Consider the following 26,494-nt stretch of genomic DNA (forward strand, 5'->3'; position numbering starts at 1 on the left):
TGAATAAACAGTGACAATATTAATGTGTTTCTTCCTTTCTATCACAATGTTATGCCTATTTTATTCATTAGGATGCATATTGCATGACTATGTATAGCTATGATTGTCATTTCATATTCATTGTTGTACTTTATTTCTCAGTACAAAACATCTTGAACTAGAAAGTTGATCCTTTGTATTTAAGTATTAATGAGCTGCAATAATGTTACTCTGAGAATACTTGGCTCAGAGTGGACCAGCTGGATGCTGCAGCAGGGCAACTTTATCTTTCAGTCTTAGACAGTGGGGGGAGGCGTGAGTGCCTGTCTCCCCCAGATGGTCTAGAGTTCAGCAGTTTGAAAAGCATTCCAGCGTGATGCTGCAAAATTTGTGTCAGGGAACACACTGTCCTGCAGGCTACACAACCCTGCTCTGCAGTTGAACAATACTTCATTAACTATTACCTTCTTAACTGTAGAATGAATTAGAGATTTTGCAGGAATCTCTGATTAGCCTCGCCAAATGTCTGTTTGAATCCTCCAGACCCACTGTAGCCTGTACTTCAGTTTGTAATATCTTGTGTTTATATTGCTTTCCACTAACGTCTAATCCATGGCACACACCAGCCTATTCTATTACAATTATCACACCCAGGGCTGAAAAAAATGCAGGTAGGGCAGGGGGCATCTCACTAATCACATACCTAAATAGAAAAGCCATGACTAAAGCTAAAACTCCTTGATAAACATGAACATATGTAGACTTAACCTGCTGGTCATTGAGTGTTATTGCCCCCTGCTGGAATAACACAAGCTATATTGTTTTATTTTCTCAGACCCATCATGTCCAAAGGATCAGCAGTTGGCATCGATCTTGGGACCACCTACTCTTGTGTTGGTGTGTTCCAGCATGGCAAAGTTGAAATCATTGCCAATGACCAGGGCAACAGGACCACACCCAGCTATGTGGCCTTCACAGATTCAGAAAGACTGATTGGAGATGCAGCCAAGAATCAAGTTGCCATGAACCCAACCAACACAGTTTTCGGTACGGTCACCATGCAAGGGTGAAATGATATATGTCATTATTCATGAAATATAAATGTATCCCAGTGATCTCGTTCTGTCACTGCTGGATTACTGAGTAAATAAATAAATCATGGACAAGTGTAATATTATGTGAAAATGTAAATTAAAGGTCCAGTGTGTAGGATTTAGGAGCATCCATTGACAGAATTTGAATATAATATTCATAACTATGTTTTCATTCGTGTATAATCACTTGAAAAAAAAAATTGTGTTTTTGTTACCTTAGAATGAGTCGTTTATGTCTACATACATCCTCTCCCACAGAGTCCACCATCTTGTTTCTACAGTTGCCCAGAACTGACAAACCAAACACTAGCTCACGTTTTGCATCATCCACAATAGTTCCCCTACATGCTTGGCACACGGGAGAAATTTAAGTTGGTTGCAATCCTCAACATCACCACTAGATGCCACTAAATCCTGCATACCAGATCTTTAAGCAGATGCATCTGAACATACAGTTTACCTTTGTCTTTTCCTGGGGATTGCAGATGCTAAACGTTTGATTGGCAGACGATTTGAGGACCCAGTAGTACAGTCTGACATGAAGCACTGGCCATTCAATATAATAAGTGATAGTGGACGCCCCAAAGTGGAGGTTGAATACAAAGGCGAAACCAAAACCTTCTACCCAGAAGAGATCTCGTCCATGGTGCTGACAAAGATGAAGGAAATTGCTGAGGCCTATCTTGGGAAGGTGAGTTTACAAAACATGTTGAGCAACTATCTGCAGTACTGCCACAGTATACTTAAATTCCTCTCTTCATTTTCTTCAGTCTGTGTCCAATGCAGTTATCACGGTCCCTGCATACTTTAATGACTCTCAACGTCAAGCAACCAAGGATGCTGGAACTATTTCAGGTCTAAATGTGTTGAGAATCATTAATGAGCCCACTGCTGCAGCAATCGCTTATGGCCTGGACAAGAAGGTGAGACTTAAGTCAATAATATATGTACCATGTTGTTTTCACCATCACCTATACACAGCACTCAGAGTTCTCTCATTTTCCAGGTTGGGTCAGAGAGGAACGTCCTCATCTTTGATCTTGGTGGTGGCACCTTTGATGTGTCCATCTTGACCATTGAGGATGGCATCTTTGAGGTCAAGTCCACAGCAGGAGATACACATCTTGGTGGGGAAGATTTCGACAACCGCATGGTCAACCACTTCATTGCTGAATTCAAGCGCAAGTACAAGAAGGACATCAGCGACAACAAGAGAGCCGTCCGTCGTCTGCGCACCGCTTGTGAGAGGGCAAAGCGCACACTGTCTTCCAGCACCCAGGCCAGCATTGAAATCGACTCTCTGTACGAGGGAGTTGACTTCTACACCTCAATCACCAGGGCTCGTTTTGAGGAGCTCAATGCTGACCTGTTCCGTGGCACCTTGGACCCTGTGGAGAAGTCACTCCGTGATGCCAAGATGGATAAAGGGCAGATCCATGACATCGTGTTGGTCGGTGGCTCAACCCGTATCCCCAAGATCCAGAAGCTGCTCCAGGATTTCTTCAATGGAAAGGAGCTCAACAAGAGCATCAATCCAGATGAAGCTGTGGCCTACGGAGCTGGTAAGTTTTCAGCCAGATGGATGCACGCACCAGTTTATTGCCCTCTCTCAGTTGGCTTTCACCGTAAGAGCAACACAGCTGTAGCAGCTGGAGGACATGGGCCTTAATGACATACATTTGAGTTTCTATCTTCAAAACTGTCATAATGTCTAAACTGCTTGTTTTTACAGCTGTCCAGGCTGCCATCCTGTCTGGAGACAAGTCTGAGAATGTCCAGGACCTGCTGCTTCTTGACGTCACCCCTCTGTCCCTGGGTATTGAGACCGCTGGAGGTGTCATGACTGTCCTGATCAAACGAAACACCACCATTCCTACCAAGCAGACTCAGACCTTCACCACCTACTCTGACAACCAGCCTGGTGTGCTCATCCAGGTAAGCACACAATTCATTATACATGTCCTTCAATTTCGCAGTGATGACGTTTATTCCTGCCATTCGTAGTTTCCACCAGAGGTCACAAGACCAAAGATGGCCATGACCTTCCTTGGATGTCAGAACGAAATTAAGTTGTCAGAATTGTAGACATAGTTGTCAAAATTCCCTGCTGAACCCTGAATACTTCCTACAGGTTTATGAGGGTGAGCGTGCTATGACCAAGGACAACAACCTGCTGGGCAAGTTTGAGCTGACGGGCATCCCTCCTGCTCCCCGTGGTGTTCCCCAGATCGAGGTGACCTTTGATATTGATGCCAATGGTATCATGAATGTCTCTGCTGTAGACAAGAGCACTGGCAAGGAGAACAAGATCACCATCACCAATGACAAGGGTGGGTTTTTTTGTTTGTTTTTTACATTAAACTTAAAAGTACTCTATATACTGTATGCTGTGACACAAATTTGACAGTTTCTGTCATTTGTTCTCAGGTCGTCTCAGCAAGGAGGACATTGAACGCATGGTCCAGGAAGCTGAGAAATACAGGGCTGAAGACGACGTCCAGCGTGACAAGGTGTCTGCTAAGAATGGCCTGGAGTCGTACGCTTTCAACATGAAGTCGACTGTGGAGGATGAAAAACTTGCTGGCAAGATAAGTGAAGACGACAAGCAGAAGATTTTGGACAAGTGCAATGAGGTCATCAGCTGGCTGGACAAGAACCAGGTAAGAATTGGTGTTGATTAGTCACTATTAGGTCCCCAAACAAAACACTCTGCCTTCTATCCTAAACCCAGCAGACAGACTCCACCACAAAAGTGGCTCCCCTTCTAAAATGTACCTCACTTTTTCATTATCCACAAAGTCATTTTTCCTAGGAGAAATTACGTCACTACGCCATTCACGCATGTTGGGCTTTCAATTTCAGATATCCACAACATAATTTTTGAAAACCAAAGTTAACATTGTGGATAGATCTATCTACAATAGAATTCTTACTAGAAAAAAAACCTCCCATTTTGGATATCTACGTTCCAGCTGTTACTAGTCGTATTTTTAATTTCATATATCCAAATTGAAAAACCACTCCATATATCCATAATGTAATTTTCCATATCCAAAAATACACTTTGGTTAGTAAAAATGTCATTACTGATATCCACAACCAGTAACAATGTAATATTATTAAATATTACAACAGCCACTTGCACTTTTTAGGATTTCTAAATATCTAAATTGAACTTTGCCTGGGAGAAATAGAGTTTTAGATATTTTGATATGCAATCTCTGCTAGTAGGGATGTGACTGCAAATATCTCAAATTTTTATTTTGACTAATAAGAATATAATTTTGACTAGAAGAAATGCTATCATGGATATCAAAAATATAATTGTGGATGGTCAGTGAACCCTTTTTTATGTTAAAACTGCATCCTGTTTACTCGTCAACATTTTAGATATCCCGAATGAACATTTTATATATATCTAAAATAACGTTGTGGATATCTGAAAGTGAAAGACAAATACATATGAATGACAAAAGTGACTTTCATTTGTCTTTTTTCAACATGTGGGTAGATAACATACTAGGGTGTAAGTAGTGCTGATTGCATTGCAATTCAAAATTTCAGTGACTCTATTTTGCAGGTTTACATATCTGCTAAGACTCATAGTTATGTTGCTCATATCATAAGAGAATAATGATTCCAGTGGCTATTATCCTCATCTGTGTTGCAGCATTATAATAGTTTATACTGTAAAGTAATTCCTGCTGAATATAAGAATATGTGATTTGATTTTTTTTTGTACTAGACTGCAGAGAAGGATGAGTATGAGCACCAGCAACAGGAGCTGGAGAAGGTGTGTAACCCCATCATCACCAAGTTGTACCAGAGTGCTGGGGGCATGCCTGGTGATATGCCTGGTGGAATGCCAGGCGGCTTCCCTGGAGCTGGTGGTGCTCCTTCCGGCGGAGGATCCTCTGGGCCTACCATCGAGGAAGTGGATTAATCACAGTGAATACTGATAACTGAACAAGCATGAATATTCCCAAAGACCTTACCTTACATTACTATTGACAATGGTTAATGAACCCTCCTGTAATGAAAATGACAAAGATCTATGACGATTAAAATATGACTATCACATTTTCTTGAGCTTCTTTGTCGTGTTGTTTTGTGATTTTAGGCAGCACAGTGTACTGTACTACTAGGTAAATTAGAACAAGACAAATATAATAATCAGTACTTGTATCCTATATTAATATACGTACATTTCTCATATTAAAACTGTCACTGTATCTGCTACTTATTTAGAAAGTAAATGTTTTTTTCTTGTCGCTACAGTATTTGTTAATGATTAATTCATACAATATCTGTTTTCTATAATATTTTAAATCAAGGTTAAGGTTCAACTGGATAAATTAGTATATATAAAAATGCATTTTCTTTGCTGTCAGAGTCATCTGAGAATAACTGCAGCAAACAAGTCAAAGGGAGTGTAATATGTGTCATGAGCTCCAGGGGCAGTGTGATCTACTCAGGCCTCCTCAGAGGCAGACAGGAGATCAGTGAAGTTCAAAGGTCACTAAGTATCTAAGTATTATTTTACCAAATCTTAACTTAGAAAGTGTAAACCTCACCAAAGCCTTGGCATCTGAGTTTACATCTGTTCATTTATGGATTTGAATTTCAAATAATTCCGAGGCAGAGCATAATTTGGGCTGAATATGTCCCAGTCATCATCCCCAGACAGAAGAGACAGATAAATATAGATAGATGTTTCAGGACAATAAAAATGTACATTCAACTCAATGTTGCTAGGTGTATAAGGGAGATGAGACCCAGATTTACATTCCATTTCATGCACCCTACATTTCATTTTAACTTAACTATAACTTCAGTTTGGTCAGCACACAGGGTGGAAATTATGAACGTGTAGTAAACTATCAGAAATGGTCCTTGTATGAAAAAAAAAGGTAGGCTATAAAGAGTGTCTGATTTACTACAGAATTAATATCCACCAATTACATATTGTGAGAACTAGCTAATATATTTTCACATTGCACCCAATATCAGCTGTAGCAATGTATAAAAAGATAATTTGAGTAAGAACAACCATCATGTAATCTGTGTAAGTCTTGAGCAAAACATTACCCAGGATTATGCCATTGATAATTCTATTATAAAATGCTGTGATGTAGCCTATAGATGTTTTGAACCTTGTGTATGACATGCCTGCTTCTGTGATATTAAAGGTACCAGTGTTAATCCTGGAAAAGCTGCAGCCTAATTATGCGCCTCTCTCACAAAGACAAACCGCAAAGTCCCCGGATGAGAACATACATAAACACTGAAATGTATTCGCTCCTGTGCCAAACGGCCACAGGACATTTATTGAAACAACATGACATAAAACAATACAACAAATTGTAACGTTTGTAGCAGCTTTGTGAAACGAAATCACCCCCCTCCCTTTAGAATTGGTCCATATTAAGAACTGTTTTTTCCGGCCTTCATCCCCAGCCTTTAGATAGCGCCTCCATTTTCCGGAGCCGACAACACAACAGTGGCGACAGAGCAGTCTATGAATAGTCCCGATGAGAAGCGAGTGAATGCTTTCATTGTAGAAACAGCAACAACACACACTGTCCCCTATTTGAAAGGTTTGATCATCCAAAAAACGAACACTGATATGAAAAAAGTGGCTGGCTCCGGGGCGAGCCCTTTGTCCGGGGCCTGCGGGGAGTCTTTTACTTGCTCTTGGCCGGTTTCTCCGTCTTCTTCGGGAGGAGGACAGCCTGGATGTTGGGCAGTACTCCTCCCTGAGCGATGGTCACACCTCCCAGCAGCTTGTTGAGCTCCTCGTCGTTGCGCACGGCCAGCTGGAGGTGCCGGGGGATGATCCTGGTCTTCTTGTTGTCCCTGGCTGCGTTGCCCGCCAGCTCCAGGATCTCAGCGGTCAGGTACTCCAGCACGGCCGCCAGATACACCGGAGCCCCGGCCCCGACGCGCTCCGCATAGTTGCCTTTGCGCAGTAGCCTGTGGACTCGACCCACCGGGAACTGGAGTCCGGCCCGGGAGGAGCGGGACTTGGCCTTTGCTCTGGCTTTGCCTCCGGTTTTCCCTCTGCCAGACATGATGGTTACAAATGTAGTTTGTATACAAGCTGATACACTGTTACACTACAGATGGAAGAGCTTGGACCTTTACGTAATGCCTTTGTGAGTAAAGGTATATAAACCGCAGAGGCTTCTCTGATTGGCCGATTGAAACTGAAACGAACGAGCCAATGGCGCAACGCGTCCTCCGGTAATGACTGTCCTCTGGTCAGTGATGCTCCAATCACAGAGGTGGAATGGCACACACTGATTTGCACAGCCATGTTATAAGTAAGGCGCTGAGATTGGGGCGGTAACGCGAGCTGTGCACGTTCTTGCTGTTTCCCAGACACCAACACGACAGACAAAATGCCTGATCCTGCAAAATCAGCTCCTGCGCCGAAGAAGGGCTCCAAAAAGGCTGTGACCAAAACTCAGAAGAAAGGAGACAAAAGGCGTCGCAAAAGCAGGAAAGAAAGCTACGCCATCTACGTGTACAAGGTGCTGAAGCAGGTGCATCCGGACACCGGCATCTCCTCCAAGGCCATGGGCATCATGAACTCGTTTGTCAACGACATTTTCGAGCGCATCGCCGGGGAAGCGTCGCGACTGGCGCACTACAACAAGCGCTCCACCATCACCTCCAGGGAGATCCAGACCGCCGTCCGCCTGCTGCTGCCCGGTGAGCTGGCCAAGCACGCCGTGTCCGAGGGCACCAAGGCCGTGACCAAGTACACCAGCTCCAAATAGGGACGGACAGAGGCTCCGACACAGAGAGACTTCAGCCACCTGACCACCATCAAGACGATCTCTTAACCCTCTTGACTGCGTCTGGTGTTTACTTTGCCAAAACGGCGTTTGTGATTTTTATTTGCACCATTTCGAGGAGAATGAATGAATGAATGCCAGCCAGCCCAGGCCTTATGTTGTAAATGTCTTGTGAATCATTGGAATTGTAGCCTGCCATTTTGTTTTAACTCAGTGTTTCGTTATTTTTCTGACGTGCAACATTTTTAACAAATGACTGAATAAATTAACGATGAATGTAAGATAGTGCTCTTAAATACTGAGAACGTCTCATTTGCTTTTGCACCATCGTGATACTGAAATGTGTACATGCACCTTACATTATTACCGCCAGACTTAATTGTGATGGCACTGTTGAAACAATCATTGTGAGATTAAAGCTGTGATTTACTACCACTCATTAGTTTTGTTTCTATTTGTAATGAGGTCAAATCGATTGTCACTTTTCAACCAGTGAGGCTATAGAGGAGATTGCAGGAACACACCTGGAAAGGGTGGAAATGGCTGGGAAAGGATGCACGTGCATCATGTGCACTCACCAAGGCTACTGTGGAGCAACTGCTCTTAACTGGAGTGTTTGCCAATTAAACTCAGATCCAAGCATTCAGTCCAGCGTGGTTTGAAATTGCCTTCAAAGGTTGAATGGGAGCTTATGTTTTTTCTGTAAATATCTTCTGTAAAGTAAATGCCATCCCATTCTGCAACACATTCTCCCTTATTATGACAGACATTTAAGACCCACTGCAGGGAAACTTGGAACATTACAGCAGCAGGGGGATAGTGCAGTAGAAAATCAGTAGAAAATAAAACAAAACAAAATGTAAGTATGTATGAAGAAAGAGACGAACACAGCTCAGTGTAATAAGTAAACAGCAATATAATAAGCAAAATATAATAAACAGACTGAATGGCTGATTGATGGGATAGTACAGATATTGCACCTGAGAGATGATTATGAGCAGTGAAAAATAATTATTGCACGTATCGTGTGCAGATATTTCACATTTGATATATATTGCACATGAGTGATGATGGATTGTCCATAGTGCTAGTATGTGTGGTCTACTGGGAGCAGTGTTGGTTGTATAGTCTGACAGCAGCAGGAAGGACCTGCAGCATCTCTCCTTCAAACACCACGAGTGAAGCAGCCCGTCTCTGAAGGAGCTGCCCAGTGCTGTCAAAGTGTCCTGCATGGGGTGGGACATGTTGTCCATAAGGAATGAGTTCGACTATCATTCTTCTTTCTCTCACCACCTCCACTGGGTCGAGGGAGCATCCCAGGACAGAGCTGGCCCTCTCAAAGAAAGTCCTCAGGATTGGCCCCTGTACTCCAAAGGACCTGAGTCTCCTCAGCACATAGAGTCTGCTCTGTCCTCTCTTGTGTAGTGCACCAGTCCAGTTTATTGTTCAGGTGAACACCCAGGTACTTGTAAGATTTCACCATCTCAAATCCATTACCTGAAGAGTGTTTGCACCTGCAGAAGTCCACTGCCAGCTCTTTAGTTTTGAAGCAGTATAAAGTGCAAAGATACTGCACCAAAAATCTGAAGGAAGTGTTAGGTCGTATCATTTGAATGTTTTTCGACTAAACAGCTTTAGAATTCAGCTGTTGATGGAGAGGCTGATATGAGTTTCATACTTTTTATCGCTACAATGTTCCACTGACAAACAGCAGATATTTTGTCACATCAGGGCAGGAAAAACAGGTTTGTGTAATCAATAGCACTAACAGTGGTACAATCGTTGTAACTTTTTGTTTGCGTATAATGAAGTACAGTGACTATAGTGATTCCGTCAAGAAGGTTAAGCAAAATATGATGACACCATGATGCATGAAGGTCAAAAACACCAAGCATAAAAACTGAAGGCTCAGCACACTTTGGTCCAGTATGTTTAATGATAGAGCCAAGCTTTTGGACACTGGACCCTCAGCTGGGAAAATGTTTAACAAAAGAGAATTCCAGAGCTTGTAATGGAAAACTTTTTTTTCCTCTGATTTTTCCCCCATGTTTTTGAAAGACATTGTACCAATTTGCTTCAGGGTCTGGGGTTTGAGGGAACAACAATTTCGTGGTTTGCAGGAACAAACAATGCCAACATTTTTCTCTTGCAACTTGGCTAGCCAAACATGATTCATGAGAGAGGAATTTCATGTGGCACAGAAACATACATATATTGTGTTTGTGCGAACATCATGTCCCCTTCAAGCTTTAGCTCCCAGGATTAAGAAATAGTAGATCTGGGAGGTAACCTGTGTCTAATAACCCATTCAGATACACTTATGGCTGCTGAATGGGAAAAAGGGCAGACAGGACACCTACTTAAAGCTAAGCCCTGTGTAAGCCCATCTCCACTCCATTGTTGGGACGAGGTCTCAGGATTTCTGGAGGGCATCTGGTGGAATTCATGGTTCAGGTGACAGTTGTGGAGGTTTTGTTTGGCAGCTCACACCTTTCTCTCCAAGTCTGACATGATGTACAGGAGACCTAATTTCTAAACAAAGAGTGGTAGCCCCCGGCAGAAGTAGGGGGATGCGGCGACAAAAAAAGAAAAACAAAACAAAAAAACAGCACTTTAGTGGAGCAGAATTTATAACACGGCCTTTTGTAGGTTTCCTTACATAATAATTATGGTTGAAACAATTCAACAGGTGTTATGTAATGTCTTCATACTTATTTGTAGTTTAGTGGATTTGCTCTGATTGTATTATAATCCTGGCAGTTGGAGTTTAATATATTTTATGAAATTATATTTCATCATGTCTGTGACCTACTGAGTTTTAAGAAAAACCTACAAACCCTATTTCTTATCAGCAGGAAATAATTATCTGCAGTGGCTCTAGGAGTCAAAACATGCCATTTTAGAAAACATGACAACATTTCAGAAATCAGTGTTTTGTCAAATGTAATGCTTTCTGAGATGTTATTTTTCTTGTAAAATATTGTGTTTTCTGGAATGGCATGTTTTCTGAAATGTAGCCTAATGTTTAGTACAGTGCAGTGTTTTCTGGAAAGGTTGTTTCTGAAGTGTCATTTTCTGAAATATTGTTGAGTTTTCTGAAATATTCTATTTACTGAAATGTCATGTTTTACGAAATGTAATGTTTTTCTGAAAGGTTGTTGTGTTTTCTGAATTGTTGTTTTCTGAAATGTGGTGTTTTCTAAAATGTTGTGTTTTCTGAAATGTAATGTCTGCTATAATGTTGTGCTTTCTGAAGTGTTTTGTTTCTCTGAAAGGTCGTTGTGTTTTATGAAATGTCACATTTTTCTTATATGATGTCGTGTTTTCTAAAATGTCGTTTTCTGAAATGTCTGTTTTTTTCTGAAATGTCATGTTGTCTAAAATATCATATTTCTCAAATGTTGTTGTGTTTTCTAAAATCTCGTGTGTTGTGAAATGTAAAAAAAAAAAAAAAAAAAACAGTAAGTGATCTTGTCCCTTCGTATTGATATTCTTAAAATAGAACCCATCTACATTATGACGCCTGCCTTAGAAAAATGAAGGCAGTTGAGGTCACTGCTGAAATGACACATTAAATTTATGGCTACTTGACACAATGTTCCTCTCGACCAAGGACACTCCATATAGGTTCACCCATTGTTCCAAGTCTGTTAGATGATCCGGTTGTTGGATCCGACCAGCTTGTGTTGCTATTCTGCCTTTCCCTTTCTTCTCAGTGGGTTTCCTGTGGACTGGTTTGAGCTGGAAAGGAGGCCAGTATAAATGGCTGAAAGTCACATAGGTAAGAGCAGACACAGAAAAGACATACTGAGAGATAGAGGTTGGGCAACACTCTGTAGTCATCCACACAAGGTAAGAAATAACTCTTTAAAGAATTTTTTTTTCTTGAAATGTATATATATTGGTTACAAATTATATGGATAATTTTGTTTTAGGTGCCAGTTTTAACTCTAAGAATTAGACTTTGATATATGTCACAGCTATCCCTCAAAGGTCTGTGCTGTTGACTGTTATTGATAGATTTTAGGTTTTTTCCCTCATATTAGTCTCATATTAATTAGCTAATTAACCTTAAAAGTATGTTATGAATAGATTTGCCCCAGTTTACAGTGTATGCTCTACTCAGTGATGCACCAAACAGATTCCAAGGAAACCATCTGAAGTCCACACTTGAACAACATGTCTGTACCTTTGCAGTTAAACACTCCAAGCTTTCGGAGACTGACCATTGAAATCCCTTGTAAGACTAATGTCATTATAATGCAGCTACTAATTAATTTGAAATCCTGTGTTTGAGGACTTAATGTCAGATTTGAAATATGAGTGTTCACAATTTAAATCTTGCTACTTTTGCTACTTTTACTTAAGTAAACGATTTGAGTACCTGCATTTCTGGAGTGATCAGTGATGGAGTTGGTCTTGTTTGTACATTTATAGCATTTTGAGCTCTCCAACATGATCCAGCAGAGAGGAGAACATGTTTGATTTCTTCCATCTGTCTTTATTCCAGCAGTTTGAGGACAATGTGGCTGGCCCTTCTTACATATCAGCTTGCAACACTCCTTCACACCCAAGCACAACATGCTTGCATTGGACACTCCACATTCAGAAGTCCAGGTCAGTGACATTGGCAGTGCTCACTCTTTTATCCACCTACTACCCCCCCCCCCCCCTCCCCCCCCCCCCCCCCCCCCCAACCCTTATTTTTCCTTTCACACCTCTCTTTCTGCTGCAACCTAATAAGCATCAGCACAGTGGCAGCCATGCTATCTGAGGAGGGGTCTTTATCTCTGGGGAGGTGTGTTACAGCTTTGGGGAATTTGAAAATGGAGCTGCAGGCATTATTCATCACTTGTCAGAACAAGGTAAAACAAGCTCAATGACCAGTGCTGGGGAAGCTACTTTAAAAGCATAGCTTTGCAAGCTACTAATTACTTCACACTTGAACAAGTGGAACTACAGCCAAGCTACCCAAAGGTGAAAATGAGTTTGGTTAAGCTGCTCAGAAAAAGTAGTTCAAACTACTGTTCAAAAGTGATCAGTTTTATGATCAGTACATTTTCTGCATTGCCTTCACAGCGGTCAGGATGAAAGAAATTTAGGGCAAGGCTCATCAAATGGGGTTCAATTAGAGCCGTATAAAGTGTGTGTGTGAATGAATTACATGATTTTTTTTATTTTTTTTTTGTTAATACTAAGCACGTATTAAATTATTATTAGGATATAGTAATGTTATTACTGGATAATATGTCAGGAAAAAGCAATGTTTATGTTGCAATTAAATAATGTGTGGTATCATCTATTTCAAAATCATGATACACTTTAAAAAAAATACTTTCTGGGTTTTAAAATATGGATTTCTTTTTATTAGGGGGATAAAGGTAGGGAAGGGACCATGAATCTGATGTAGATTCTTCTTAGGACCTTTCTCAAGAACAAATTGTAACACCTGCCTCCTGTTGAAATATAGTCTAAAGCCCAACCCAAGATTCTTTTCAATCCTATCTAAATCCTGTCTATTTTAGCTAGACATCATGGGACTGTTTTCACACGCTGATTAGTACTCCTCGTGACAAATAAAACTCAACATGTGTTAAATCGGTGGAGTGCCCCTTTAGGAAGCCAGTTGTGGAGCAGTCTGCCCCTCAGCCACAGACTGAGTCATCTTCAAAATCCTTAAAGTTGATTCTGGTCTCATCCCCACTCTCTTCAGCCAACTCAGACATTGAGGTCCTCTGTGGCTCTCAGACAGTGGACCTCAACATCCTCCTATGTCCCATCTATTTTAATGGATACAACGAGTCACTGCTGTCCCTCAACTCAGAGCACTCTAAACACCAGTGTAAAGGGACTCCTGACTGGACGACAGACCCACCTGTTGTCAAATTCAACTTCTCCATCACAGAGGAGGGGATCACTGCCTGCTCCAGCACACTGACTGTAGGTTATCTATTGTAAAAATAATAATAATAATAATAATAATAATAATAATAATAATAATAATAATAATAAATCACTCAGCAAATGCTACTCACACAGCAGATTCTTACTCAACAACTTTAAACTCTTTTTCCTCAAAGGTCACAGAGGAAGTGGGAACTGGAGTCTTTTCAGACTTCTCCACCGTCCAGTACATCAGCATCACAGGCATGATCTGCTCAGAGGACCCCGGCACAGGAGCCATCACCTATCACCAGGAAGTGATGTACAGGTTCTCCTGCCGTTACCCACTGCAGTATCTGGTCAACAACACTCAGATGAGCGTGTAAGTCTAGGCAGTAATTTTAAGATACATTGAGGGACACGCCTGCCGAATATTCAAATATGCTCAAAATGTCCCAGAGAAAATTGATTTGCAGAAACTGTAGCTCTACTGCTGTGGGTAGGTACCAGCCCGTTCTCATTTCAAACCCGCCAAATACCACCGCTTTGTCAGTAATTTCGGTGTCAGATACAGACACACAGAGGCAGAGGTGTGATATGCACTGGGCAGCGGCTACTCCTGACACCACAACCAAAGTCGTCAAATACCGCTGCTTTGTCAGTTGATGTCAGCATCACATACTGACACACCAAGACACTCTTCGCACCAGTATGATAATCAATGGGTGGCTATCTCTGATGCCACCAGCAACTACCACAGTATAAAGAACGAGAAAGTCTGTATCAGGTGGGTTGGGAGGAGTGGTGGATAGGTCAAACAAACACCTGACTTTCACCCAAGAGCCTGCTGTTTGTTTCCCATGTGAAACCAAAAGTCAGTGGCATACTTTTAATAAAGACAATGTGCTAGTTTGTGCAGCATGCTACAGCAGTGACATTTGCCACATGTCATATGTCTCATGACATGACATGGATGTTTTTTGTAAACATAACCACATGCTTTTGTTCCCTAAGCCTAAGGAAATAAACGTAAAAATGAGGTGTTTTACCTACGTATTGAGTTTATTTTGAAAAGACTGTATACATAAAGAGCAAAACTGTTCAATTCCTGTAAAAAGGAAATGTATTTTGAAAATTAACAAGCATTTAACAAGCATCAATTAATTTTTGGGCACAAAAAACATGGCCCCTTTTGACATCTGTGAACATCAAAAACGGATGAAGGAGGCTTCCCAGGGTGTCATATTTTGACATTTTGGACACTGACGAAGCGGCGGTATTTGACAGATTGGGATGAAAACTCGTTGTAGGTACAGGCTACAGTACATGTATGTCTTTCTATATCATTGTTTTCAAATGTACTTCCTTTGTGCTTCCTTTCAAAAGGTGAAAACTAGAGTGTAATTGAGTGTTACATAGACTATATCACTGTAGTGATATAAATATATAAGATATAAATGCCATGCCATGAACAAATGTCAAGAAAACATCATAACAAAAGTCATAAAAAAGTTATAGTAGCCTATAGTGCACGTTTCCCGTGCGGTCCTCAGTCATGTGCTGGCACCCTAAAATGGCACCCTGTCATTAAAATTTTGATAACTGCTGATCTAGAATTTTTGTTCCAAAATGCTCTAATGCAGTTAATATGGTCAGTTTACCTGTTAATTTTCAGTGTAGATTTACATTGGACCGCACACATGTCATGTCTTTAACTGATAGGCGACGTTGACCCAGTTCCATGGTTGAGTCAGCCGTTATCTTATCACTTTGTTTGGCACTCTCTCAACAGGTGACAAGAACAGGCTGCAGATAGTTAACATGGCCTGTGAGGTTGTAGGTATTAAACAGCAAGACCTGTATCACCTTTCTCTCAACAGAGCTATTTCAAAGGCTCGAGTCATTTTAGAGTCCTCTCCTTCCTCTGAAGATTCAGAGCATCAAAGGCCAGGTGTGACGGGGAGAAACTGTTTCATATCTCATGTCTTTAAACTGAAATACTCAGGATGATCAGTCTCTTGTATTAAGTTCACGGGTAACCATTGTGATGTTGTTTTAACCATGAACGATGGCTGGGTATAATACAGAGTCAATGTTGTGCTGTCATTTATGTACTTTGTTTTGTGTCAGTTTGTGTGGTGAGTTTTAGAATATGTTTTACATGTTACATTTTATTACATGTTTTATGTTCAAGTTTGTTCTGTATTTCATGTCTGTATGACAAATTTGGGACAATAAAGTTGAAGTTAAAGTTCAAGAGTGCTAACTCAAAATGAATCAACAGGAAATTATAAACAATAACCTCAATACACTAGACAATGAATTTCACTGGATCTAGATGAATTTAACGGATCACAGTAGCCACGTGATGAGGGATATTAAAAAAAAGGTGTGTCAGATTAAATCAATGGAAATGGGCAGCATAGAGGGGAAGTGTGTTTAGGTATGGATAGTAAGTGTTAAATCATGTTTCTGATTTCTTATATTAAAACGTGTGTGCAAAAGAAGTCGACTGTAGATGGATGAACCTCAGCTCAGCTTGACTATATCTAAAAAAGTGTCAAGTTACAATATGTGGGAACGCCTCAAGGAGCAGCCAGCATCATCACAGGTGTGTGTTTCTCTCGTGTCTAGTTTCAGAAGGGCTTGAGTGTGTTCCTCGTGTATCAGATTAAATATGACCTGGTTTGGACGACTTGGGTTTTTTCCCGTAACAATTTCAAGCTGTTGAAAGAACATTTCTTTGTCCAACAGGTCTGGGGTCAGCCTGGCAGTCAAAGACAATAATGGGAGTTTCATCAGCACACTGAGCATGGGACTCTACGCGGTAAGGAGAGCGAGGTGATGACAGTGAGTTGCTTATGTGACTGGCTCACTGTTTGAAAAGGAAGAGTCACAAAAAACAATGATGGCATTTAAGACCAAAGTGGCATCATCTTACCTTTCAGATGTCTTCCAAATACAAGGATGTCTTACAATCAAGGAAACCATTCACAAGAGAATCTGTTGCCTCTCCAGTTCAGAGGATTCTGGAGCTGTGTGTTTGTCACACAGGACATCAACTCACACATAATCACAACATGTCAAGGATGATAGAATTAGATTTATGGATTCTGGCAAATGACTAGTGGAAATAGACGAGTATAGTGTACTGCTGAGGCAATCAGGGAAAAGGAAAGAAGGTGAGCTAGTGGGAGGAGCAGGTCAGGTGGTAGGACTGGCGGAAAAGAAGTTATTAGACGGAAGGCGGGCATGGCTGGGAAATGAAAAGAGATTTAGTCCAGTCCATTTTATGTAACTGCTTAGTCTATCTGGGGTTGCAACAAGCTGGAGTGTATTCCATTGATCGAGAGGTGGGGTACACCCTGAGCAGATCACCAGACTATCACACAGACACATAAACAGACAACCATACATACTCACATTCACACCAACGAACAATTTAGAGTCACCAGTTAACCCAACCTGTATGTGTTTGGACTGTGGGAGGAAACCAGAGAACCCGGAACAAAACCAAGCTAACATGCAAACTCCACACAGAAGGGCCCAGACCAGCCAGTGCGTACAAAGCCAGTGTCCTCTTGCTGTGAGGCGAAAGTGCTAATCACTGCAACAGCATGGCAAAGCCAGGCAGAATATTTGAATATGTGAGTTAGAGATCAGGAGGGATTCATTACACACATTATACCTCAGTTGTATAATCCATACAAAAAACAAAGTGTTAATATGAAAATTCATGGTTTAATGTGGAGTCATGTGCTGGACTGTTTCAGTGTTTTCTGTTTTAGTGACTTCCTGACTCTCTGGAGTTGATTTTCTTATCCAACTCTGGTTAAAGCAAAATAGTGTATTTGGGAACCTAAAACATTTCATGTTGTCCATGTTACTTTCTGTTTTGTTACTTTTATTATCAGCCTGATGGGGGCACTATAGTTAAAGGTCAAAAGGATTAACTTTGAAAAGGCATAGCTCCTATAAGGAGTTAAAACCATGTGTCAAAGTTTGGTGAAACATCCCTCTGTTTACTCTACAGATCTGCCTCAAAAACCACTTACGCCCACCTGACTTGATTTTCTGCCATTTTGAATTATTTGAAAATTACATTTTTGACATCTCCTCCTAAACCATAAGCCAAATTAGACCAAGCTTATCAAATTTATCAAAAGCTTGTTGATCTATCTCTTAATTAATCTCTATGCATTTTGAAAATATTGACAGGTGAGCCTTAAAGGAACATGGCTCAGCACATTAATAGACCTGACTTTTCAACTGTTGGATCAATCATTATGAAACTTGTATGACACTTCTACATAAGAACCTGTAACATACCTTGAAAGTTTCATTCAAATCAACCATTAGGGGCGCTACAAATGCAAAGCATGCGCGTGGCATAACACAAACCAGACTATAGATCAGAAATAGTTTGTCCAATCCTTATAAAACTCACAGTATATGTTTTATAATGATGTTGAACCACATGTGCAAAATAATATTGAAATCGCTCTAAAGGGGGCACCACGATTTCCAAACAAGTGTATTGGCCTGACACACAATTTAGCCATAAATCAGTGAAAGTTTGTCCAAACATCACCAAACTCTGTGGATATTTTTAATTAAGCTGTTGAAATATGTCTCCAAAAACTGAAATTGAAATTCACCAATAGGAGGTGGTGGTGTTGCCAAAGAATAGTGTTGCCCCATACAGATTTTGGCTGTGTCTCAAATCTCGTACTTATATATTTACACTTAATATTTTGAGTGCATAAGTGCGTTCACACTGAGAGGTATGGAAAAATGCAGTGCACTATGAGTACCCGGATAGTGCACTCAAAACGATCAAGAAGTTGAGTGTGGAACTATGCACACTTCTCGCCCTCAATGGTCGCCATCTTGGCTACGTAGCAGAAGGGGAGGGACCACTTTTCAAACTGTGCACTGCACTGTACAAATATACATGTGTTTTTTGCACTAAGCACCACTATACTGTTGTCGGGTATAAGCCAGCAGTATGTTTATTGGGTTCATTTAGCAGTCTGTAATGATTTGGTACCGCGAACGATAATGCGAATGCTAATGCTAGTTTGCTAACTAGCTAATTTGCGGTCGTCATTTCCAGTAAGTGCACAACGGCCGTGTTTGGTTTGAGACAACACTATCCTGTCAAAATTTGCGCACTACGCCAATAAGTACATAGTGCACATAGTATACTACATGGAAGTGTACTAACAAGTATGTGATTTGAGACACAGCATTTGTCATAAATGAATAAGCGTCTGTCTGATTGTCCTAAACTTGTTAGTTATCTTTAATGCAGACGTTGGAAACTGTCAATGGTTTTGATCCTTCACAACTGCCAACTTTTAACCCCAGAATTGTTGCTTGTAGCTTTATTTTTATGATTCTAATTACTTGACAGAGGTTGAGGGTTGAGGTTGTTGAATCTGGAACCATTGCTACTTGTTAAATTCCACTCCTCTCTTTCTTTCTGTTCTGTCTAATGATGAAAATACCATTATATAGAAATGTTTAATTAAATTGTAGCTCTTCATCATGTAATTCACACAACAAAATTTAGCAGCATAACCCCTCCTGTGGCCATCCCCTGGTGTGGAGAGATGGGTAGTTATAATACTGATACTGAAACTCAAAGCACTCTGAAAATGGCTGGCATACATCAGTGTAAACACCATCCTTCCCTCTCTTTTGTTATTGGTTCTAAAGGATAATGGTTACTCCTCCATCCTGAACATCCCGGCAGGAGGCCTGGAACTAAAGACAAGGATCTTTGTACAAGTGAAGGCGTCCAACCTTACTAGCAGGTACTTCACACAAGTTTAGGCAACAGAGGTATATTGATTGTCTTTTTTTATTCTAACATAACAAGTATTTGCTTAATAAAGAACATACTTACAGTTCAATACTAAAGATTTAGTTAAAAAATGGTGCTGTGTTTGGTGCGCATGTTAACCCAAGAATACACACAGGCTTCCCTAATGAAAATTCTAGATAAGTAGTTTTTCCAAAACTCTACATGTGCCAATATCCACAGGTAGAGATTTTCCAGTCCCAATAGATACAGTCTCACCTAGAAAACTGGAAACCATGATTATCTCTATCAGTCTGTGCTGATACCAAAACTCCTTGCAGATTCAACGTGCTCCTGGACCGATGTTACGCCACAACCTCGCCTTTCCCTGTCAACACCACTTCTCACGATCTCTTTGTTGGGTGAGTTACAAGCATACAGAGATGAAAAGTGAAACAACTTGACTTAGATTCAGAAAAAAAGTCAAAGCTTTTTGACAAAGACATAATATTAAAAAAAATAAATAGGTTATACTATATACAGTATAACACATCTACTATAGATCTTCCAGGTAGATGATCCATTCAGAAAAATCTCAACACTTTTGGTCTACTTCTTAGGGTTCTTGTCATACATGTATATCATACAAACATGAAGTTTAAGTTATTTATGCATTAAAAAAAACCTTTAAAAGGAGGATGGTCACATTATCAATCTGTTTCATTGGTAAAAGCACCTGTGAACAGGGCCTATGCTAAACGGAAAGGTATCTCTCTGTTGGTCAGAATCTCAGAATCTTTGTCAATCTGAAACCTGGTAGAAAACTCTGCAGAACAGTACACAATAAATCCTCATTTGTCTTCTTCAAGGTGTAACCGGGATGGCCAGACAGTAATGGACATCAACGGAGAGCAGCAGGAAGCCCGCTTCTCCTTCGAGGCTTTCCGCTTCATCCAAAGCACAGGCGATACTCTCTCCACCTACTATGTACACTGTGCCACCAGGCTCTGTGTGAACACCTTCTGCCCCAACCTCATTCAGGTCAGATTCTGCCCTCAGGTGCAAAACCACAGATCACAAATGCAAAACCACAGATCACAAATGCAAACCTTCCACCAGACAAGAACTTAGATATAAGTCAATTCTGTGAAACCCTGCTTTTTGTGTAATGACTTTTATTTTCAAATTCCTGCTTCCTGCAATATTTATACATGGTGTCTACGGTATGGTTAAGGCCCATCTGCCATGGGCGGACTATGACACAATGGGCCCCTGGGCACAGAGATGCAAAGGGTCCCACCACTTCTCCTACATGACATAGAGACTTTGTAGTGGTTTTGCATTTATTTGTCGTTGTTATGCATCTTTTGTGGTTTTGTGTCTCCTTGTGGTTGTTTTGTGATTCTCTGAGAAAAAACTCTGTCTGTCTTTTTAGTCATTTGGGGTCTTTTTCTGGCTCTTTTGGGTCTTTTTGTAGTCATTTCGGTCTTTCTAAGGTAATTTTGTCTCTTTTTTGGTTATTCTGTGTTACACTGTAGTCATTTTGCGTCTCTTTGTAGTACTTTTGCATCTATTTCTGGTCTTTTTGATTCTCTTTCTGGTCACTAAGTGCTTATTTGAATGACATTTTGGGCCTCTGCCTGGTAGGCCTGTTCAATAATCCATCCATGGACCGGATGTAAACTCCAGGTCTCCTGCTACACCCTGACCTCCAAACCCTTACTTTCTGCATGCATACAGGGGACACTACCTTTTTCCATCCTGTAGCACAGAACGTTTGCATTGGATGCAAATCTTAAGGAGCAGATTTGCCCTGCTATCCGTGCTTGGGATACTGGACTGCAGAAATTATGTCATGCTATGGATCTAAATATAAAGTTTTAATATTCAGCAATTGATGTATTTTCATGGAAAGTTGTCACGGCAATCTGAAGTCTCAAATACTCAGCGTAGGGTTCTGTATTTCTGCTAGAAAACTGTTTCAACCAACAGTCACCTGATTCCCTACAGAACTGCACCAGCAGCACCAACTCCAGGAGGCGCCGCAGTGCCAACAACAACCAGGGTACTACAGTGAGTGACATGGCCACTGTCAGCTCAGGCCCCATCATTACCCGCTCAGACAATGGTGAGAATGTGAATGCTATATTCTGCCTCAAAATCCAGAGATACTCAAGTGACAAAGGCACAGTCATGCATTTGCTGAATCATATCTGTCACACATCAGTCTGCTGAACTGAGGGTTTCTGTTGTCCTCCCACAGGGTATCAGATGGCTTCTGGAGGTATGTATACACTTTAAACATGACTTTATTTCCTGCATTCCTGTATTTTTATCAAATTAAACAGGTGACAAGAACATTGGACAAAAGCATCATTTGGTTAGCCTCACTGTACAGTTTGGTGCTCCAAGGGAATAATAGCAGTGGGGGATTTGTCCAAAGTGAAGGGTCAGACAAAGTATCCTCGCCTGTTAAAGGTAAACTGGGGCCTCGTGTTGGAGGCTGTCCTGGGAGGGGAAGTTGCAGTTGAGCACATTGATAGGCTTTGATTCAGACAACCATGCAGACCTTTCAGACAGTCTCTGCTGGAAAGGATTCGTAGTGCTGCAATCAGTTGTTCACTTGAGTGACAGCAATAGTTGAGTAAAAGTGAAAAAAGACAGCCTAAGAGAGAAGTTCAAACCATGGCTCCTTTCTCATCTTTCTCACCCACAGATTGCCTATCAGTGCATAAGTGGGTGTGAATTTGATGGTTTCTGGAAGTTACAGAAATTGTCAGACCCCCCACCCCAATTCTGACATCAAAAAGGTGTGAAGCAGGGGAGTTTCTGAAGCTGACACGCCAACAGACAGTTGTGATGTATATTAGTGCCATACGCATTAAGGTGAGAACAGATCAGCTCAGACATTTGGGAGGAGTCCAGGGTAGGACTGCAGCTTCTTTGTGTTAAAGTGTCCTTAATCTGTATTTGTATAATAACAGCATATCACACCACAATGTGAAAACAATGTAATAAAACTAGTTTGTTTCCATTGTACCCTGGATTTAAAGTCGGCGTGATTGTCTGATTGACTGTTGGAAAGATGAGGGGGAACAGGGTGTCAGACAGCGGTCATCGATCTGGCAAGCACTTTCATTGAAGTATACTGATGCCTTTAGATGCAAGGCTATTAAATGAAGGCAAGGACACAGTCTTTGACCCCATGAGAGCTATGGAGTATGACACATGCGATGTAACTGGAGCTGCGATGTTGGAGGGTTACAGCAGACGGTGTTAGAAATAAAGGGATGGTTATCCCTTGGGTGCTCTTTGGTTACACTCTTTTTAGCGGAGCACTCATCCTGACAGAACTTTTTGGGAACACTCGAATGGATGATGGCTGAAATAAACTAATAAAAAGTTTTTAAATAGAAAGCATTTACTCATGGTCTTTTAGTAGCACCGGGACAGCTCAGACCAGGGTCCGACAACAACATAGCTGTGCTCCATTGACTCTAATGCAATCGTTTTTAGATTTCCTTCATTTTCAGGCTGGTTTTGTGGATCTGAAGCTCAATGTTGTGCCTGGGGCACGTCCTTTATCAATGATACTCGTTACCTGGAGAAGTTGATAAAAGATATACATTGCTTCCCTGTTCCAAACCCCAAATCAAACCCTGAAAATTGTGGGGTTAGCTAGCTAGCTATTGAAGGTATAGTCTACTGAATGAATACACATGCTGCTTTTGCTTTTTAATTATTATAAGACTGAAAAAAGACTGACCCTGCTGTACAGGAACCAGTGAAGGGAAGCAGGGAACCTTTGCTGATATTCAACCAGCTGTGTCATCGCATCGTGTGCAGATGAACGTTGTTTGACTTCCCCTGAAGATCCCTGTACTACCCATGGCGGAGGTCCAGGTGCTGGCTGCGGCACAGGGGCGAAGCCAAAGACCATTCATGTGCACACACTGCGATGCCACACAGCTGATTCAATATCAGCAAAGTTTCCCTTTATATTCATTGTCTTTGGTGGCGATCAGCAGTGATGTGGTGGTTCTCTTTTACACTGTGATCTGTAGCCTATAGTTCAGCTTTAGCCTCTAACTATCTTTGTATTTTTAACCTGTTGTTGCTGCTGAGTCAGTTTGACATCCTGGATATATCCTTCAAACATATTTCCAGACCCCTCTGTCTGCTTCTCTCTGGAATCACTATTTCATTTTTCCAAAAATATGATAATATTTCTTTAGGGAGTGCAGTTAGTTACAGTGTGGGCTCCACGCTTACTCCAACAGCTTGTCAGACCATCACAAAGGGGCGGGGCTTAGCAAAAGATAAATTCTCAACTCCATCTTTATTTTTTGTATAAAAGATATTCTAATCTGAAGCCAACTGTGGATGTCTTAGTGAAATTAATTAATCTTCCCCAAGTTCTATGATAGTGCACTAGCTGTTGTACCCCAATGATATGATGCAATGAGACAGTGTGACCCAACCTTCATCTAATAGCCTTGCTTAGATGGAGGCAGTTGAGGCAGTAAATCTGATCAGGATATCTACTGGCTGGATTCCAGTCAAGGTTGGAGAACATATAGTACCTGAGGAGAGATATGTCTCTCTGCCAACCAAAACCTAGATAAGCTGCCAAAAACAAAATGGATAGAAGGATCTTAAACTTTAGTCCATCACCTTGCCTGTGTACACGTATGTATGATCAGAAAAAATAAATCGGCTTGACAGTTAGAGAAATACATAACAGATACATAAATGTTTTACTTTAACACATTTCCATCATGTTCATCAGTGTGGAAAGTGTACGTTGCTCTATATGGTCTAATCCACTATGTGTCTTTGATCTCCAGGTGCTCGGCAGACTCATTTGAACAGCACCGTGCTGGCTGTTTCAGTCATAGCAGGCATCGTTGGAGCCATCTGCCTTACTCTGGTGGCTTTCATTGTTTATCAGAAGCACATTTCCACAATCGGCTCCCCTAAGATGATTCTGCACCAACAAGAGTGACAGAGAAAGCTTGGAAAGGATTTTGTCCTGTTCCATTCACTGGTACAGTACAGTTTACAAAACAGGTTCCTTGGAATAAGCTAAGAGAGAGAGAATACCAGAAAAGTGTGTTTTCTATTTGAGTACATTCACTTCATTCAAGCCTTGAAGAAGAACAGATGTAAACAGGACATAAGAAAAGAGCCTCATATTCACTGTTGGGTATGCTTCAGTGATGAGTTAATCCTCCCCCACTAACAGCTCAGACAAAGCAGCAGCACTGTACACTCAGTACTATACTTGTAGCCTTGCACACCACTTCGGGTTTTGTATTCATTTGTATACATTTTATATTTGGGGAATAGAATTGAGGTCAGGGATTTTTTGTTACTAAAGCAGTGTGATGGGTCCTATAGCTTACATTCAGTGGGGTTTTTTTATATACTTTTATAACTTTTAAAGGTTCTTATGTTTTTGTACTTTCATTTCTAAAAGTTGTTTGACAAAATGTATGTTCATTATTTATGGTGACTTTTGATGGTCTTTATTACAGTCCTTTCAGAAGATGTCACAAAGCTGATGTATAAAGCTACAATACTGTGCTTTTATACTGGTATTTTTAATAAAGTATATTCATTTGTCAGTATGTTTCATTCTTTCAGAAGTACTTGAAGCTGAATTTGACATTATAGTCATTTGGGAAATAGTTTCTTTAGTTCCCTCAATGCAGAGAATCTGTCACACAAGGAGCCTGGGCTCTCTATAAAGCCTGGGAGACACATGAAGTTATGATCTGGAAGTGCACTTGTTTATAAATCCATGACACACAGGGGGTGAACTCTACTGGCTCCCCAGCCTCTGTTGCTTGTTTGTGACAAAGTGAGCTTCACTACAGCTGAGTGCTGGACACAGTATGATGTCAGGACTAATCCTCAGACAGGGCTGCAGGTGGCTAGCCTGCATTTCCCCAGTGCATTTACTCAAGCTGACCTACTCAAGTGCAATTTTAAGATACTTTAAGTTGTACTTCACTTGAGTATTTGCATTTTTTATGACTTTATACCGTTACTACATTACATTACTACAAATACTACATTTCAGAAGGAAATATTGTACTCCACTATAATATCTGTCAGCTCTAGATACTGGTTACTTTTCAGATTTACATGATACATGCATGAAATACAACACATGGTTAAAGAGTAAACCACTGGTTCATGAACCCTCACAAAAAATCAGAATCTACTTGGGGCCTCTTGTCACATTGCAGAGGTCAAAGTGTTGTTATCAGTTTCAGAGATACTTTTTTTTTTTTTTTTTTTTCAATAAGAAGCCCAGGCTATTATTTGCTTAAACCACTGAATTTACCAGGCTTATATTTGGGACAAGTCATATTATCATTGTCATCATATTGTTTATTTGAACCTGTATGAATATTACTTGTATAAAATTAGGCTTTGAATAACATATCAATTACAAATCATTCATTTGCTCTGACAGACAGCACATCAGAGAGAGAAAGTTATGACACTTGTTTCACGGCACCAGAGGATTACTGCACCCAGCATATCGACACAACAACACAACAACAACTATTGAACTGTGGAGAATCCAACCGAGCTAACGATCTCCGTATTGACAAAACAGCTGTCTAAGGTTAGCTTTTGTGGGTAACCAGCAACCAGGTGGTTTCATACATCCAAAGAACTTCTATGGAAATGAACTGCCTGGCTGACCAGGTGTCTAATTGAGACAGCCGTTTATTTGTCAAAATGTGTAGCCACACCAGGATAGTAAAAGGGACTGGGTGTTGAATTGGAACTAGGCTTTTAAATAAAGATTTACGTTATATAATAATGTTCACAATTTGAATCTTCAAAGCACTTTGTACCACTTTAAAAAGGTGTGTTCTGATGCATTACGTGGATTTGGCATTATTCAGCTCTGT

At 40.8% G+C, this 26,494-nt stretch overlaps 4 protein-coding genes across 5 annotated transcripts; 3 read left to right on the top strand and 1 right to left on the bottom strand.

The window, feature by feature from the left end:
- Positions 1-814: 814 nt before the first annotated feature.
- Positions 815-5,153, top strand: LOC117261156 (heat shock cognate 71 kDa protein-like). Its single transcript, XM_078172174.1, has 8 exons — positions 815-1,026; positions 1,559-1,764; positions 1,844-1,996; positions 2,080-2,635; positions 2,806-3,008; positions 3,205-3,403; positions 3,501-3,733; positions 4,819-5,153. The coding sequence occupies exons 1-8, from the start codon at positions 822-824 to the stop codon at positions 5,014-5,016; spliced, it is 1,953 nt and encodes a 650-aa protein (XP_078028300.1). The 5' UTR covers positions 815-821; the 3' UTR covers positions 5,017-5,153.
- A 1,210-nt stretch (positions 5,154-6,363) lies between these two features.
- Positions 6,364-7,235, bottom strand: h2ax1 (H2A.X variant histone family member 1). The gene has a single exon (XM_033633447.2). It carries the CDS (start codon positions 7,142-7,144, stop codon positions 6,758-6,760), a length of 387 nt encoding a protein of 128 aa, XP_033489338.1. The 5' UTR covers positions 7,145-7,235; the 3' UTR covers positions 6,364-6,757.
- A 165-nt stretch (positions 7,236-7,400) lies between these two features.
- Positions 7,401-8,308, top strand: hist2h2l (histone 2, H2, like). The gene has a single exon (XM_033636972.2). It carries the CDS (start codon positions 7,475-7,477, stop codon positions 7,853-7,855), a length of 381 nt encoding a protein of 126 aa, XP_033492863.1. The 5' UTR covers positions 7,401-7,474; the 3' UTR covers positions 7,856-8,308.
- Positions 8,309-11,621: 3,313 nt separating this feature from the next.
- On the top strand, positions 11,622-25,143 carry LOC117265839 (zona pellucida-like domain-containing protein 1). 2 transcript variants are annotated; one of them, XM_033640581.2, is made up of 11 exons: positions 11,622-11,725; positions 12,384-12,490; positions 13,587-13,813; positions 13,954-14,138; positions 16,511-16,583; positions 19,478-19,575; positions 19,904-19,984; positions 20,432-20,603; positions 21,573-21,690; positions 21,826-21,846; positions 24,410-25,143. In XM_033640581.2, the coding sequence occupies exons 2-11, from the start codon at positions 12,397-12,399 to the stop codon at positions 24,565-24,567; spliced, it is 1,227 nt and encodes a 408-aa protein (XP_033496472.1). In that variant the 5' UTR covers positions 11,622-11,725; positions 12,384-12,396; the 3' UTR covers positions 24,568-25,143. The 2 variants fall into 2 exon arrangements, with proteins under 2 accessions (XP_033496472.1, XP_033496488.1); XM_033640597.2 differs by having other exon boundaries at positions 11,656-11,725; positions 12,387-12,490.
- The last annotated feature ends 1,351 nt before the right edge of the window (positions 25,144-26,494 follow it).

This window comes from Epinephelus lanceolatus, chromosome 11 (genome assembly GCF_041903045.1).
Source record: "Epinephelus lanceolatus isolate andai-2023 chromosome 11, ASM4190304v1, whole genome shotgun sequence".
NCBI classification, from domain to species: domain Eukaryota; kingdom Metazoa; phylum Chordata; class Actinopteri; order Perciformes; family Serranidae; genus Epinephelus; species Epinephelus lanceolatus.

Bases quoted from the DNA above. Each gene is read 5' to 3' on its own strand.
- LOC117261156 (XM_078172174.1), top strand. From the start codon at position 822: ATGTCCAAAGGATCAGCAGTTGGCATCGATCTTGGGACCACCTACTCT. The intron at 3,009-3,204 runs GTAAGCACACAA...TACTTCCTACAG, and splicing joins AGCCTGGTGTGCTCATCCAG to GTTTATGAGGGTGAGCGTGC. The intron at 3,404-3,500 runs GTGGGTTTTTTT...ATTTGTTCTCAG, and splicing joins CACCATCACCAATGACAAGG to GTCGTCTCAGCAAGGAGGAC.
- h2ax1 (XM_033633447.2), bottom strand. From the start codon at position 7,144: ATGTCTGGCAGAGGGAAAACCGGAGGCAAAGCCAGAGCAAAGGCCAAG.
- hist2h2l (XM_033636972.2), top strand. From the start codon at position 7,475: ATGCCTGATCCTGCAAAATCAGCTCCTGCGCCGAAGAAGGGCTCCAAA.
- LOC117265839 (XM_033640581.2), top strand. From the start codon at position 12,397: ATGTGGCTGGCCCTTCTTACATATCAGCTTGCAACACTCCTTCACACC. The intron at 19,985-20,431 runs GTGAGTTACAAG...GTCTTCTTCAAG, and splicing joins TCTCACGATCTCTTTGTTGG to GTGTAACCGGGATGGCCAGA. The intron at 21,691-21,825 runs GTGAGAATGTGA...GTCCTCCCACAG, and splicing joins CATTACCCGCTCAGACAATG to GGTATCAGATGGCTTCTGGA.